Below are 15,217 nucleotides of genomic sequence, written 5' to 3'. Positions count from 1 at the left end.
AGAGGGAAGTCAGAACAATGACAAAATATGACTCAGGAATACATTTTGTGCTCCATCTCTCAGAGGACTGACCTGAGCGTCTTCTTGCTGTTTCTTTAGCTGCTCCAGCATGGCCTTGAATTCCTCTTCCTTCTGCAGGGCCTCTTCCATGGTGGCCTGGTTCTGCTCCTCATAAGCCATGGCCACCACAGCCAGGATCAAATTCACCAAGTAGAACGAGCCCACAAAGATCACCAACACAAAGAAGATCATGTAGGTTTTCCCTGCCGCCCTCAGGGTCTGTTGGGAAGCAGTGCAGCAGAGGTGAGGGGAGAGGGGATGGAACAGCAGAGACACTCACGACACCTTAAGCCCCAAGTCACGCTCAGTGTCAACCTCACTGCTCATCTCTCACAGTGACTCATCAGAAATAAACAGAGTCAGATGCTGGTGGGGAAGAGGGGCCTGGCTGGGCATTTCAAGGTGCAAAAATCAATTTAGCATAAACGTCTGTGACTTCCTACATGTAAATGTCCGTTTTTGGTTCTACTACCATCTCATACAGTGATAAATTTATACACATCCATCTGTTTTTGGTCTGCATAGGAATAATCTTGTACCCTGTGCTCGTTAAGGTTCTCAGCATGAGCCCAAGGTTGTGCTGTTCATCAGGGAGAGCCATGAGATATGCATTTTGACCTACTTTTCCATGCACACTATACCAGCCCGTGCACAGCAAACATTTCTATGGACTGGGATGATATCCCCAGTGGAGATGGGAAGTGAGGAGCCTGAGCTACAGAGGCACGGCAGAGCAAATGAGAACATTCTGGAAAAATCTTGAAAAAAAACCTGAATGTTCGTGCATGATGGTTATCTTCCTTTCACTGCAGGGTTTTGATCAATCTGCATGTGAATAAACAAATTTCTTATTTTGTTTTATTCACTGGGGTATTTAAAGGAACACACGCTTTCTTTAGTAACTCTGTGTTACCTTGAACTTGTGAAGAAAAATGTGTTTTTCTGACTTGCCCCAATGGTTAACAAAGAATCCAAACACAGCAAACATTCTTGATGAACTGAAGCTGAGCAGGGATTCATTTAACAACAGCAAAACTATGTCAAAACATCCTTACAGTACTCCTGCAGTATCATCCAAGTTTCATTTATTCAGTTGTATGCTCAGTACTTCCCAAACACATGCTAAAATCTTACTATTTAAAACCCTTTCACATAAACAGTCTCTCACAAGGACGTTTAGCACACTTGAGCAACCCCAATTCTAAATTAAAATGTTCTCGCTCATCAGTCTCCTTTGGTTCCACTTTCTAAAGGTGAACTACTGTCGTCAGGCAGCAGAGCACAAACAGAAAGAGGGCTTTATGGGATAGAGTAGTGAAATTCCCTCACACATCAAATATTAATTTAGTTGACATGAAGTGCTGGGAAGTGTATATAACACATTTCCAACAAGAGAAGCACAAACTGATTATCAGTCCAAATCATTGTCTTTAGTCCCGAGCATCACTAAATCTCAATTGGGCGGGTTAAAAAAAACAAACCTCAGCAGCAATACTGACTGAAGTATGAACAGTAAGGACTTAGCCTTAACGGTATGTGCTCTTTCTGGTGAGCTACTGTGTCACCCTAACATGATTTCAATTCTGAACATCTGACAATGAAACATCCAACATGCTTCCTCAACACAGCTGCATAGTCATTATTCTGGAGATATAGTACAAAATAGCTGTGAGAGCCTGTAGTTGGGAGGTGAATTTCAAAGATGGGGCAAAAATAGAAGTACGAGCTGGGATGCTCCCATCAAGTCTCATCTCCCTCATTGGCCACACTGTAATCCTGAGCTGTTAATATTTCATACTTCCTTCCTTCCACTCGGCCTCTGTATGTGGAGGTAGGAGTGTCCCCCACAGGCTTTGTGTGGAACAGGCTGACAGACAGGACAGAAGTGGCCTGGCTACAGTACACGAGTTAAAGTGGGAACAAGGGGAAAAACTAGAGGCAGAATGATCCACCATTTTCTGCCTGACAGGTGGAGATACAGCATGAGGGAACTGTGTGCATGATGACACACATTAGAATGAGGAATCAGTGGAGAAACTTAATTTGTATCAGACCAGTCTTTTCTGCATGGAAACCAAAGTCTCAGGATATCTGCTACCATGTCCTATGCAATGGGACTGCAATGATGACTGCACAATAATGATAATTACCATGACTGATGAATCTACTGAGTGTGTTTTTAACTGATCAAAGTGGCACTCAGTCATCAAAACTTTGAGAACCCCTGATCTCAGATTTTAGTTTCAAAATGCCCTAAAATGTTGTGTTTAGCTTTTAAGTTTCTAAAAGTTTCTCCTGAGGGGAATTCCCTGCAGACTCCCCCTGGAAGGTTGGGTTGCAGGAGGTGTTGTCTGACAGTGGTCCCCCCAGTGTTAAATAGGTGGTTACGGCCCTGATTTACGGTGATATAAAAGCAGCAAATTTTCACATTTGAGGAGCTAGAATCCGTGAATATTTGGCGCTTTTGCTAAATGCATCGCTTTCCACTGATCGACCAGTAAATAATGAACGAATCATTTCAGCATCACTCTGCTGTTTTACTGTTTATGGGCAGTAGTATTTGAGAACTGGCATGTGTTGCGTATGCCTCCTATGAAACAAGATGAAGTCATTAACACAATAACTTTACCAGCATGTAAAGGTTTTCCCAGAAGTCCTGTGTCATGAGCCGGAAGAGGGCCAGGAAGGCCCAGCCGAAGCTGTCAAAGCTGGTGTAGCCGTAGTTTGGATTCCTCCCAGCTTTCATGCATGTGTAGCCCTCCGGGCAGCGGCTGAGGGGTGGAGAAGGAGAGAGAGAGAGAGAGAGAGAGAGAGAGAGAGAGAGAGAGAGAGAGAGAGAGAGAGAGGAGAGAACAGGGCACCCAGCCCAAAAATGACTCAGCAATAATTACTTATAATGTAATCTGACTTCAGGCAGATCAAAGAGCTACAGCAGGTCTTTGTAGGATCAGCAAGATTGAGAGGAGGGCAGAGAAGGCAACTCACCCAGAGTCAGAGCTGTTCCCACAGAGAAGAGCATCCAACTGGCCAGGCAGGAAGTAGAAATTGGCTGAGGAAAAAACAAACAGCCATAATGAGTCATATCGCTCACATTCTGTCGCAGCTACAGTTGTTTATTCTGCAACGGTCTGTAAATCCATTCAGGCCAATTTCTGACTTCAGTTTCCCCATACATTTTCAATTCCGTTCATTTCAGACCAATTCCTTTTGTCTGTCCAGTGCCAAAATGACATATTGTTTTGTCGTTCCAGCATATGGGCTGACTCATACTCCTAGATCACTGCCAGCTCACCATTGGTTAAGGCCGGCCTCTACTTACTATCGTTCATGATGTACTCATTCCAGTCGAAGCTCTTGGTGGTGTTGATTGGCCAGATCACACACTTGTGGCGCAGGTTGCCCATAAAGAGCTGGAGGCCGATGAGGGCAAAGACACTCAGGCAGAAGACGGTCAGGATCATCACATCCGAAAGCTTCTTCACAGACTGGATCAGGGCGCCAACGATGGTCTTCAGGCCTGGAGAGCAGTCACGCACACACGCACACAAACCACACAGGTGATGCTGGAGATGCCAATACCCCAGGTGTGAATATTTGGAGGGTCTACTTCTACTATAAATTATCTTTTATAACTAATACTGTTAATATGCTAATCTCTTGTAGGGATGTATCACCGGGAAATATCCAGTTTTGACTGGATTTAGGTCAAAAGATGGGCGTGGCAACACTGTACTGCTTTTTTATAACATGTAACTATATAAAGAAATATATTTTCATTAAATTAATAACTTTTAAATGTAATAACACACTTAAATGTAAAGTGATATTGTATTTGTTTCATGTGCTAAACATCCCAACAAAGGGGGAAATTTATATGAATGAATCTTTAACTGGAGAAGATTTTTTTCAAAAAAAAAAAAAAAAAAAAAATAGGTAGTAATACATTTTGGACAAAATTGACAGTTTACGTACATAACATCTCTAGAAACAAAACAAACAGGAAATATTTAGGAGCCTTCCCACTCTTCTCAGCTTTATCCAGACAGAAAATATTTTAACACAAATCAAATCAAAAAGATTTTCTTAACAGAATAAATTTGCATTTCATCGCCAATGATGGACGAAGTGAACAAGAGGGGGAAGACTGTAGAAAAGTGAGAGGAAATCCATAAGGAAGAGAGCACAGCAGCACAAAGAGGGGCCATGAGAACGACAGAGGCACAGGCAGGGGGGCTGGAAACCACATGCAGGTCATTTAAACTCCAAGGCTGAACAGGAGCAATTCAATGCCAGCGCCAGCGTGGGCACTTTCTTGAACTGTCTTGTAAAAGGTGTCATTAGGAAAGCACTGACTCCCCATACCGTGACCCTGCAGTCTGTCTCATCCACACCTTCACTAAAGACAAAATCATTTTACCTTCCAAAACAGGCATCCTCTGGCAGCGTTCACATCGGGTCCACAAGTAACTCAAACATGGAAGCAGGATGACTCGCACCCCCTGTTCTGTCTGGTCTCTACAGGTACAGTGGGCTTTACCCGCAGTACATACTCTGTCTTATTATTATAAAATATGGTCTAAATTTAGGCGTACACATTTTGATAGTCTTAGCAAAGGTTACTTTTGCTTGGAAAAGTCAATTAAGAAAAACATTTAAATCAAAACAACTTTACTTATCTAGACGTTAATGACAAGATCTTATCGAGCAAATTAAATTAACAAAGTATGTTAAAGGGGACCTATTATGCTTTTTTGTATTTTGTGTCTTATACATAGAGTTACAGAGACGGACGTTAACATTAAACATGGCCAAAGCTTCAAAGAATGATGTAAACGTATGTAGAAATATTTCCCTGTGCAAAAACCTCAGGTTTCGGCTCATAAGAAACAGTCCATTTCTACTGTTTCTTCCTACTCTGGCTACAGTATGACATCATAGCATGCCAGATTTATTTATCTGCTTTATCTTTCTTCATCTGTTCCAGGCACACTACTCTAAGGGCTCTAGTTTCGCAGACCGGGCGAGGCGGGGGCGCAGCGCACCTGCGCTTCGCCAACTGGGTGTGGCCAGGCAGATTTTGCAAGTTTGGCACACCGTGCGCCTGGCGCAGCTACTCCTCTTTCCCACCTCCGTCCCTCCTACCTGCGCAAGTTGGAAAGAGGGAGGAGAGAAGGCGTGGAGTGGGTTTTACACACATCACACCAATCAAATGAGCCCCTCTCCTCGCCCTTAAATGCGCCGCGCGAAGGCGTAATGAGAGTTTACTCAATTCGCCATGGCAGAAGAGAGCAGCAGCGTCAGACGGCCAAACTTCTCCCAGGAGGAAACTGATGTTTTGGTCCGGGAGGTCCAAGCTCGCAGTGTCCGAATATACGGAACTGCGAGCAGACCTCCACGGGCTGATGATGCAAAGGTAGCCTGGGAGGAGGTCACCACAATTGTAAATCAATGTTGCGTTTCTCTCGTGCGCGCGCGCTCTCTCTTTCTCTCTCGCAGTCTCACTCTGTTTCTTTTCTTTTGACTTTTCTAAGATGACAGATGCTGAATATATACTCCCTATCTGATGCTGTGGCTGTTTGTGGTTGGCTGAGAGGGATGTGAACTCATTAGTTTGCAGCTGTGTTAATCAAATCAGGTTGGGTTTCCATTACGCGTGCCAAACGTGCCAAACGGTGCCAATCCCCTTTGATCTGACATCAGATGTGACGGGACAGTCGATATAGAGATACATTTATGTGCTGATTGCAGATAGTTGCATTGAATAGTGGTTTTTTGGGTATTTATTGCATCGTTAATGTGCCTGATATTCTGGAAACCTGCCTGTGAGGTTTTGGTGACGTGTGCGCACTGTCCGCCGGTCAGCCAAACTTCGGCTTACACCGGCTGCGCTCCCCCTGCGCTGACAGTAGACCTGGTTTCAGCTGGCGAGCTTTTAGCGCACCTTCGGCGAAGCCTTTTGGCACGAAACTGTCACTGCGCCAAGCTGGATCTGTCGACACCTCCCCCTGCTGCGCCGCCACACCCATCTCAGCACACCTCGGTCTGCCAAACTACCAAACTGAGCGCGCCTCGGGTTGCGCTGTTCGAAACTAGCTCTGCGCGGGGTTCGCCACCCTGCGCTGCGCCGGGAAACTAGAGCCCAGAGGGTGAATACGGGTGTTCCAGCATAGACAGTATGAGTAGCTACATTAAGTGTTTGTTTTTTTTACCCTTAAAGCATGTAAACATGTTCTAGTAGAAACCTTAAATACAAGTGTGAACCTGAAAATGAGCATAATAGGTCCTCTTTAAAATATCAATTGTAGTAGGGTGTTTTATCAAAATACCTCCATAACTGTCTAAAATCATTCCCTTCACTGCACATGGCAAATTTTTAGCTAGACTGAAGTGATACTTAAAAACTACATTTTCTCCACCCCAGAACTACAGGCCTTCATTAATTATTGGTAGAAGAAAAGCTCAACATTTTTAGATGAGAAGATTGATACCACTCTTGTGTCTGTCTGATATAAAGCTACAGCCAGCAGCTGGTTAGCTTAGCTTAGCATGAAGACTGGAAACAGGGTATAAGAGTCTATCAGAACCTCTAAAGTTCATTTATTAACACCAAGCAACAACCTCTGGGACTGCAAAATGAACATCCAAAGCCATTCAACAAGAAAAACTACATAGAACAGTTAGAACTGTGTATAAAACAAGTACAATCTGTTTAAAAAATGTTTTAAATGAACATCTCATTGTACCAGAGGCAATGCGATGCAGCAGAGCAACCTTGTGGGTGTTTTTACATTTCACATTAACATAAATCCATCGAATCAATGCATCCTGTAGTTAAAGTGATCCAGTTGTCTAAGTCAATACCAGTTGTTATAGCCTATGCTTCCAAACCCTGCATATCTAAATGCGTCATCACTTGGCAAAACTCAATATACACACAGTCTGGCTCATAACCATATACTACAAAGACAGTGTCCGTATAGCAGCTGAAAAAACACCTCACATCTGTGCCCCATGTATTTTGACTGTTAGAAGTGCTGGATTTTGTTACCTTTGGACAGAGCCTGGCTAGCTGTTTCCTACTGTTACCAGTCTTTATGCTAAGCTAAGCTAACTGGCTGCTGGCTAAAGCTTTGTATTAACTGTCCCGACATGAGAGTGAAACTGATCTTCTTATCTAACTCACTGCCAGAAAGCATGTAAGCATGTTTCTCAAAATGTCAAACTATACTTTTAAATACAGTTCAAATTACAATATGACCACTTTTTGTTTGCACTTATACAATTTCCTTCTTCATATTTCCAAATGAATGTGCTATTTAAATAAAGCCATCCACAGCGGGGTTTTTTGAGTAAGCACGACATCTGTTTCACATCCTCTATCAATAGATAGATAGATGTGTGGTCAGTGTCACTCAAAAAGGTCAAGAGGTCATTCAACCATCCCATCTGCGTCCCCAACCTCTACAATGTGAGCACACCATTTCTTTTTTTCTGTGCAGTATATCATTCAAGTAGGTCGTAAAAAAAAGAGAAAGGAAAAAAATCAATAATCAAACTAAAAAACAAAAGAGGGCAAATCAAACTTTCAATGCCATTTGTCAGCCAAGCTCTTAGTAGGCTAATATTGTAAAGCAAGTGACTGAAAAGCATCATGCAGCATAAGATATGTTCACAAACTAGGCTTGGCAGTCTTCATACATAAATAAGAGGTGTATTCTGTGGGGTCTCTGTAAGAGCTATGCCATATGAACATCTACATACAAGGTTTGTTTTGATCCCAAAATCAGGGAATGGTTGATTTCCAATTCAATCACTAGTTCTTAATGTGCAACAAAATGATTGATCTTTTAATTTTACTTGCACATTCATTTTTTAATAAAACTCAAGGGATTTCTGGCAAATTTGAAAAGCTATGATCTATTCTTAGCTGATAAATACAACATGTATAATCACCTGATTTTTTTTCCTTAAAATATTCTATCAGCAGTTTTCTTTGCTACAGAACAGAGCATTTGCTTATTCCTAAAGCTGGTGAGAAAGGAGTGGCTATTTCTGAGGAGAAACACAGCTGCCTTGGAAACAAGCCTCGTAATGAGAGTGCTACTGGGGCAGAAGAGAGTGCAGACACTTTGGAGGGCCCTAGAGGAGACTGCAAAGCCTATCAAAAATGTATTAGTACCATTTTTGATAATTTTGGAGGAAAAATAAATCAAAAAATGGTTGTATCCAATTCTTTTTTGTTATTGCTTAAATCATAATTGTAATCATAATAGTGAGTAGAAAAGAAAGGGTGAGAGGATCAGCCTTAGTGTTTAAACTGAGTCTCACCTGGAATGACAGAGATAGTTTTCAATGCTCGGAGAACTCTGAATGTTCTCAGCGCAGATACATTGCCCAGGTCCACAAACTCTGTTATATATCTGAAATAGGGGAAGGATCACACACAGAACAAACACGATGACAATAACCACACACGCCAAGAGCACAACACCACCGAACCAGGAGGAAACGACGCCACTCACAGAGCCTGTCCACTGAGGAGAAGGGTGGAAGGTAAAAGGAAAGAAAGACACACACACCTAACACCGACCCCGCCCAACCGTCCCCCGCCCCATCCTGTCTTACCTGGAATTACAGAAATAGTTTTCAATGCCCTCAACACCCTGAACGTGCGCAGAGCTGAGACATTGCCTAGGTTTACAAACTCTGTTATATACCTGCAGGATCAAACCACAGTTACAACAGCTCATTATTTACATGGAGATATGAGGTGACAAGGTCAACTGACACACAGATGGGCTTTGTGACTCAAAAAATGACGATGTACTTTGCATGATGTTGATTACTAATGAGCATGTATTTGGTCATGTAGAGGCAGGTACATCTGTAGTATGAATACTGGGTGATATATAGTCGACAGTGGGGACACTGGGCCTTAAACTGAATGTTGCAGACTGAAAGAGAAAAGGTCGATGAGAAGGAGAGTTAGATGACAAGAGGAAGATAAATTGAAAGAATGGGACTGAGGTGTGGGTGCTGTCAGGGAGGCCGCAGAGTGTCGGATGGAAACCTTCGATCCCCAAAGAGAACGACCAGAGGAGTCTCAGATCAATGGAGGAAACGCGGACGATGGGTTATCAGACAGAAAGAAAGGAAAAAAGTAAGAAAGACGGAAAATGAACAATCATCTGTAACACTGAAAGCATACTTTTTAAAACCCACCCTCTTAGAAGATAGCAATATTTGTGCACATTTCATTTCATCATCTGACAATCTGAATGACAAAACAATACTTACGCCATCGAAATGACCATGAAATCCAGCCAGTTCCATGGATCTCTAAGGAATGTAAACCCGTCTATACAGAATCCTCGTGCACAGATTTTTACAAGAGACTCAAATGTATAAATTCCTGTGAATGTGTACCTGAAAGAAAAGAAGCATTGACAGAATCAGCTCACCAGGCAGGATCAAAGCTCACTCACATCTTAATGTCTGCACCCTTGTTAGCTGTTGAAACACCCAAGAAATGACAAAGCTGGGCGCAGGGCATGGGATAAATTTGGGAGGTAGATTATTGAATATATTGTTTTTAACTAAGACAATGTGTGTGTGTTTTTTACAGAAACTATATATTGGCATGATAGTTTCTTTGGAGTTAGCATTTGGCTAGCTCCAGTTTGTGCTTCTCATGCATTACTATTACATTTGAGTCACAGAGCTAGATATGCATCCTATTTTCTGAAAAATAAATACACACCAAACTTTGAACAAGACTAATGCTGCGTTCACATGGAATCAGGCAGACGGTAGACAGCAGAAGGACAACACCTTCTGGACAGCACGGGATAAACAAACAGTCCGATCAGGCCCCAAGGAACTTCTTGTCCCAGTGGCCACTCGCGATATTGCAGTGAAAAAAATCCCCTGTGACCCAAAAGCATTTTTTCCGTACATCACCACTGTAAAAGAGACGACTATAAAACTGTTGTCAGGACTCTTCGAACTGCAAATAAGGTCCATTATGACTCTTTCTATTATACATTTTTGATCCATGTAGGTTTTTATATTTGTCAAGCTTTCCTCAAGCCAGGAAAAGCAATTTAAAAATCTGTGATGTCATCACAATGTAAAGTCTATGAGCAGAGTGGGTCCAGAGAGAGAAACACTACAGTGCATTTTTAGCAAGGAGTGTACCCTGGAAGTAAACCCAAAAGCTAGAAATTTTTTGGCATATACATGTCAGGTGAGTAATTCTTGTTGGACAGAATAGGCGCCTTCCTGGGGTCTGGTATCTAAGTATTATTATACATCTATGAGTCTGACAGAAAGGCAAGACAGCAAAACAGAACTTGCATGACAATATGTTGTGATGGTGATGTCATGTTGTTTACAAAAACATTAATAAATTATATAAAATAAAATCATTTATTGCTTATTATTTTATGTAATTATTCTAATAATGTCCAGTAATTGTCCAGATAGCCCATGTTTTCTCTTCCTGTGAGGCAGCTATGTAAAATCCAGGTGTAACTTCCAGGATGGACGATGGCAAAAAGCAAAAAATATTTTAACTTAAAAGATGTTGCTATGTTACCACTGACAATATTCTCTGTGGGCCTCACCTAATTTTACTGTCCTGCTCTCATCCACTAAAATGACAGCAGGTTAACTGTCTACTGTCTGCTTGATTCCATGTGACCACAGCGTAAGAGTCCACATCCAAGTTAGCAGCTCTGTGAGGGTGTACTCAGGAACAACAGCAGTCAGAGATGCATGCTAACATGCTCACAGTGACAATGTTAACAACTGATGTGAAGCAGGTATAATGATTACCATCTTGGTTGTGCATGTAAGCATGTTAACATTCGCTAACTGGCACTACTGTGTCAAATTATATTGCAATCAACCCAATAGTTGTAAAGGTGTTTCACAAGAAGACTTAGCTCTGTGTCTGTAATGTAACTGTACTGTGCAGGCACAAACTAGGGGTTGGGGTTAGCATGCATGCACACTACTGAGTAAATAATATTAAATGTGTACTTACTCTACTTGTTTTGACCACTCGGGCGGATCACTAAAGGTCATGAATATACAGTTGGTCAAAATAGTACACATAATGATCATGCTGAAAAGAGTGAGGAGTGGGTTAAGGAAAATATGGATTACAGAGGCAATTACAAACATCACAATCTCATCAAACCTGAAAATGTAAAACACAGCAATACAAAACATCTACAGTACCAACAGTACAGTATGCATCTAATGTGATTAATGTGGTCCAGTGAACCCTAACAACCTTTACTGTAAAGTGTTAATGTCATAAAACCTACTCACTCATAGCACTTTAACAGGAGGTGGTTTTGTGTGTTTGCTACCACAAAGGCCATTATTTTACCCATGAAATATTTAAATGGTTTATATTTAGTGAAAATGCAATGCCATGAACGAAACAATATGTTTAAAAGCTGCAAGGGTTTCAGTGCAGAGAGGTTTACACTCACAGGAAACAAAGAAAACCTCAGTTAGCTTTAGATGCAGCCAGAGGTCGGTAATAGCTCCGGCTTGTGGTTAAAAATGGGAATAAATTAGGTAAATGTAGGGACAGAGCAATAGTAGCCTAAGTACTGCTAAGAGTAAAAAGGTTTTTATTACTAGTATTACTGTAACTGATAGTTACGAAGGAAAAAGATCTGCATTGGACACTGCAAACAGCAGTAAATTTATCATGGTGGGGGGAGCCAATATGCTGATGATATAATTTTATTTGGACAAATTTTTCACCACATTTTTATGTCTTTGGTTTTAGTCCTGATTTTGGAAAGTTATTGTTTTAGGATGTCTATGTGAAAATTGTTATTCTTGAGATATATTTTGATATTTTTTTTTAAAGATTTTTGTGTAATTTCAGGAATTTATGAGATATTACTCTACACTGAAACAATTTCAGGTGAAATACAGTTATCTCTTCAAATAAAGATAATGGTTTTGTGTGCAAACATACTGTACACTGAAATTATATTTATTCCTTCTGATGTTTAATTGCTAACATATGTCCAAAAAATAATTTGGAGTGTGTTCACATCAGAATCCTGCTCTATTTCTCTTCCTGTAAACTGTTAAAATACATCATTAGCATTAGCTTGTGGGCTGTAATTGCTAGCAGAGCTATATCATGGTAGAAGTACTCTATGTTTGAAATACTTGCATTTCCAAAGGATGTGGTTCAGGTCCAATTTATCCATTTCTCCCTCATCCTCCTAATCTAACAACCCTGGGAGGGAGGTGTCGATAGAGGCCAACAAATCCCTGCCGTATTTATACCTGGCCCATATTTTCCATTCCAATAAGAAATATGTCACATAACAGACACTAACTGCTACTTCACTGTGATGGTTTGTTGTAAAAGTAGATTTAAACATTCATAGGAACTGTAAAACCTATTAAAACTTCACTGACACTGAGGGTAACATCAAATTCTGTTTACAGGCAAGCTGGCTCCAAGAGCAAATCAATCCTCATTGACACCCTTGTTAAAATGCTCAGCTTCACAGCATAAATAAATAAACATGTTTTCAGCCTACACAACAAATTGATGACAACTGTACAGAAGATTTTTAGATAAGTCACCTGGCTGTTTTAATGTTATTAAGGCTTAGACCTGTGCATAACTTAGGCTGTGGGTGCTTAGAGTGAAAGATGGGTGCCATCTGTTGTCAAGTTGCTACAATGGTGACAACACTGGTTAGATAACATAGTCATGGCATAACACCAGAGTTACAGTGTGGGCATATAAGCGTAACTGTAGCTGTTTTCCTTTGGGGACATAATTTGCAGTTGAAAAAAGGTAATAAATTGCAATATATCATAATATATTTCATGACAATACTCAGCATACCACAAGACATTCAAAAACATTGTATCGTGACTTAACTATTCTGATAATATCATATCATGGAGCCTGTGGTGATTCCCACACCTACATGTATGTGTGAACCAAGCTAGCAGCTAGCATTAGCATTAGCCCCACCCTCCTATCCAAGTATGGTCACTTTTTATCGCTTTTGGCTTAAAAAACCAAGATGGCGCGGCCAAATTGCTAAACTCGAGGCTTTAAAACGGGAGTCCACAAACCAATGGGTGACATCCCCGTAGCTATGTCCATTATTTTATAGTCTATGTTTACTTGTCTTTGGAAGCATATATGAAAAAAGTTGTATAATGCCCTCTGACAGCGTTGGTTGGAGATGAAGACTACAAGTTTGTGGTGTTAGGATAAAGTAGTAGTAGTAGTCCACTCCCTATCTCAGCTTGAGGCTAGTGTCTCAAGAAGCTTCATTACGTTATGTAAACACCAGATCCCGAATGTGATCACGACCAGGATAAGCCTTATAAACATGTTATTCATGTCCATATAATTATACTCATAGTGGTGCAATGCTATTTTAGACTTTTTTCTATGTATTGTAACCTTGTAACTAATGGCTGTTGATCAAATATAATTGTCAACAGCGGACAGTTGCTGGAAAGGTTCCAGTTCCAGTGTCATTTTGGTATGTGGTAAATCAATAGTCAGATTTGGCCTACTTTATGGAAATGCTGCTTCGATCCGTTGTCTAAAACCGACGTCCTCCTTCTACCTGTTGAGTCTGTTTTTGACAGCTCTCTATATGAAGAAAGGTACAACCGTCAAATCTTCAATCTGGCTGCTGAGATGGACGGCACAGTGCTCAACCATAATAGGCTTATTGAAGAGATCCAGCCTGTTTTACTGATAAGGATGACTCATCATTTGTGCTAGCCTTCCCTTACAAAGATAAAATGGCTACCGCATGGCTTCCTGTATGCTCTTAAAGAAATGATCATGCGATTAGTTTCCATCCTCATACCACCTCTCTGTATCCTCTCCTGTAGTTACAGTGACAGGGCACATCAATAGCAGTACGAGCAGAAAGACAGAACATATCATCATGAATAATACACATGAACAGGAAACCCGTTTGTCTCTGCTGTTAAGACACAATTTGAAAGGATATGAATGTATCAAAATTTTAATAGCTACTCTCCTAACCGGATTGAAAGGACTTATGAAGTACAAGGCAGGTGTGGCACTAAAACGGAAGATTGTCTTCCCCCTATTTAGCACTATAAATGTCTGTGGAGAGAAGAAAAGGAGACAGAAAGAGAGAGGAAGAGTATTAATCCCTTAATAATCAGATAAAAAATAACATTTCAGTATCATTACAAACATTTACCAAAAGCAACTGATACAAAAACAAATATGCCAGTCTTTTTCATGTGCTGTGTGCATCGTCTCTGCATAGATATATCTATACATAACTCATATGTAGGTAATATGTAAAAGATAATATGTGCTTTTGTTAAGTAGACAGTTGTGCATCTTCTGTTACATAAAATAATCTGAAACTTATTTGAACAGAGTGAAAATGGCTGCCAGGATGTTTCTAACATTGGTATGTTGTCCCAGTCACTCAGTCCTGCACATCACGGTTTTGGTGGTTTCAGGAGAAGGAAACGAGCAGAACCGAGAGGGGCAGGCAAGCCTCTTTCTGTGGATAACCTCATAATTGTTTAAATAAAACATGGCATTTTGCATGAAACTTTAATGAGACTCTGTGCATTTGCAGAAGTGATATGGGCTCTTGTGCTTTTAACAAGGCAACCCTCACTACATTAAGCCCTGCAGAGCTGCCAGCTCAGGGCTGAAGGCTGGAGACAGCGGAGTCAGAAGGGAGAGGAGGAGGAGGAAGGATGAGAAGGGAGACTTACAGTAAGAGGCCTCATAGTGGTGTCACATGACTGCATGTAATTTGCACACTTCCAACAGAAATGAGATGCATGTTTAAAATGTTAACAAGAAAGGTAAACATCTTGGAGAGGAACGTGGAACCAAAACGAAGATCCTCTCGACCTCGAGGGCGAGACACAGATCTGTCACATGATCTCCCTGATATTAATTTGATTAAGATCTCCAGACAACTCAGAACAAGCCAGCACAGTTAAACACGATTAGATAATCTTACTCTCTAGTTACTATTATAGGTCAGAGCTGCAGCCTCTCCCGAGCGTTGATACGCTCGTCTATACCGTAAACATTTCCAGTCAGCACTATGGTCAGCCATAGTGGAAACGAAAC

General features: G+C 41.1%; 1 protein-coding gene across 9 annotated transcripts in view; it reads right to left on the bottom strand.

Annotated features, from left to right (window-relative positions):
* The window catches only part of scn8aa (sodium channel, voltage gated, type VIII, alpha subunit a), a 62,274-nt gene that overhangs the window by 35,387 nt on the left and 11,670 nt on the right, over positions 1-15,217 (bottom strand). For 6 of the 9 annotated variants that reach the window (XM_050064053.1, XM_050064057.1, XM_050064056.1 and 3 more), the window contains exons 3-10: positions 14,098-14,215; positions 11,108-11,198; positions 9,358-9,486; positions 8,389-8,480; positions 3,380-3,577; positions 3,046-3,109; positions 2,690-2,831; positions 73-279 (exon numbers count right to left, since the gene is read on the bottom strand). In XM_050064053.1, the coding sequence (XP_049920010.1) occupies positions 73-279; positions 2,690-2,831; positions 3,046-3,109; positions 3,380-3,577; positions 8,389-8,480; positions 9,358-9,486; positions 11,108-11,198; positions 14,098-14,215 (1,041 nt within the window). Of the gene's footprint in view, positions 1-72; positions 280-2,689; positions 2,832-3,045; positions 3,110-3,379; positions 3,578-8,388; positions 8,481-8,685; positions 8,778-9,357; positions 9,487-11,107; positions 11,199-14,097; positions 14,216-15,217 lie in introns of all 9 variants that reach the window. The other 3 variants (XM_050064058.1, XM_050064055.1, XM_050064051.1) reach the window with 1 other exon arrangement.

Source organism: Epinephelus moara, chromosome 16, assembly GCF_006386435.1.
Source record: "Epinephelus moara isolate mb chromosome 16, YSFRI_EMoa_1.0, whole genome shotgun sequence".
Classification (NCBI taxonomy): Eukaryota; Metazoa; Chordata; class Actinopteri; order Perciformes; family Serranidae; genus Epinephelus; species Epinephelus moara.
This window is presented reverse-complemented; position numbering and strand designations above follow the sequence as displayed.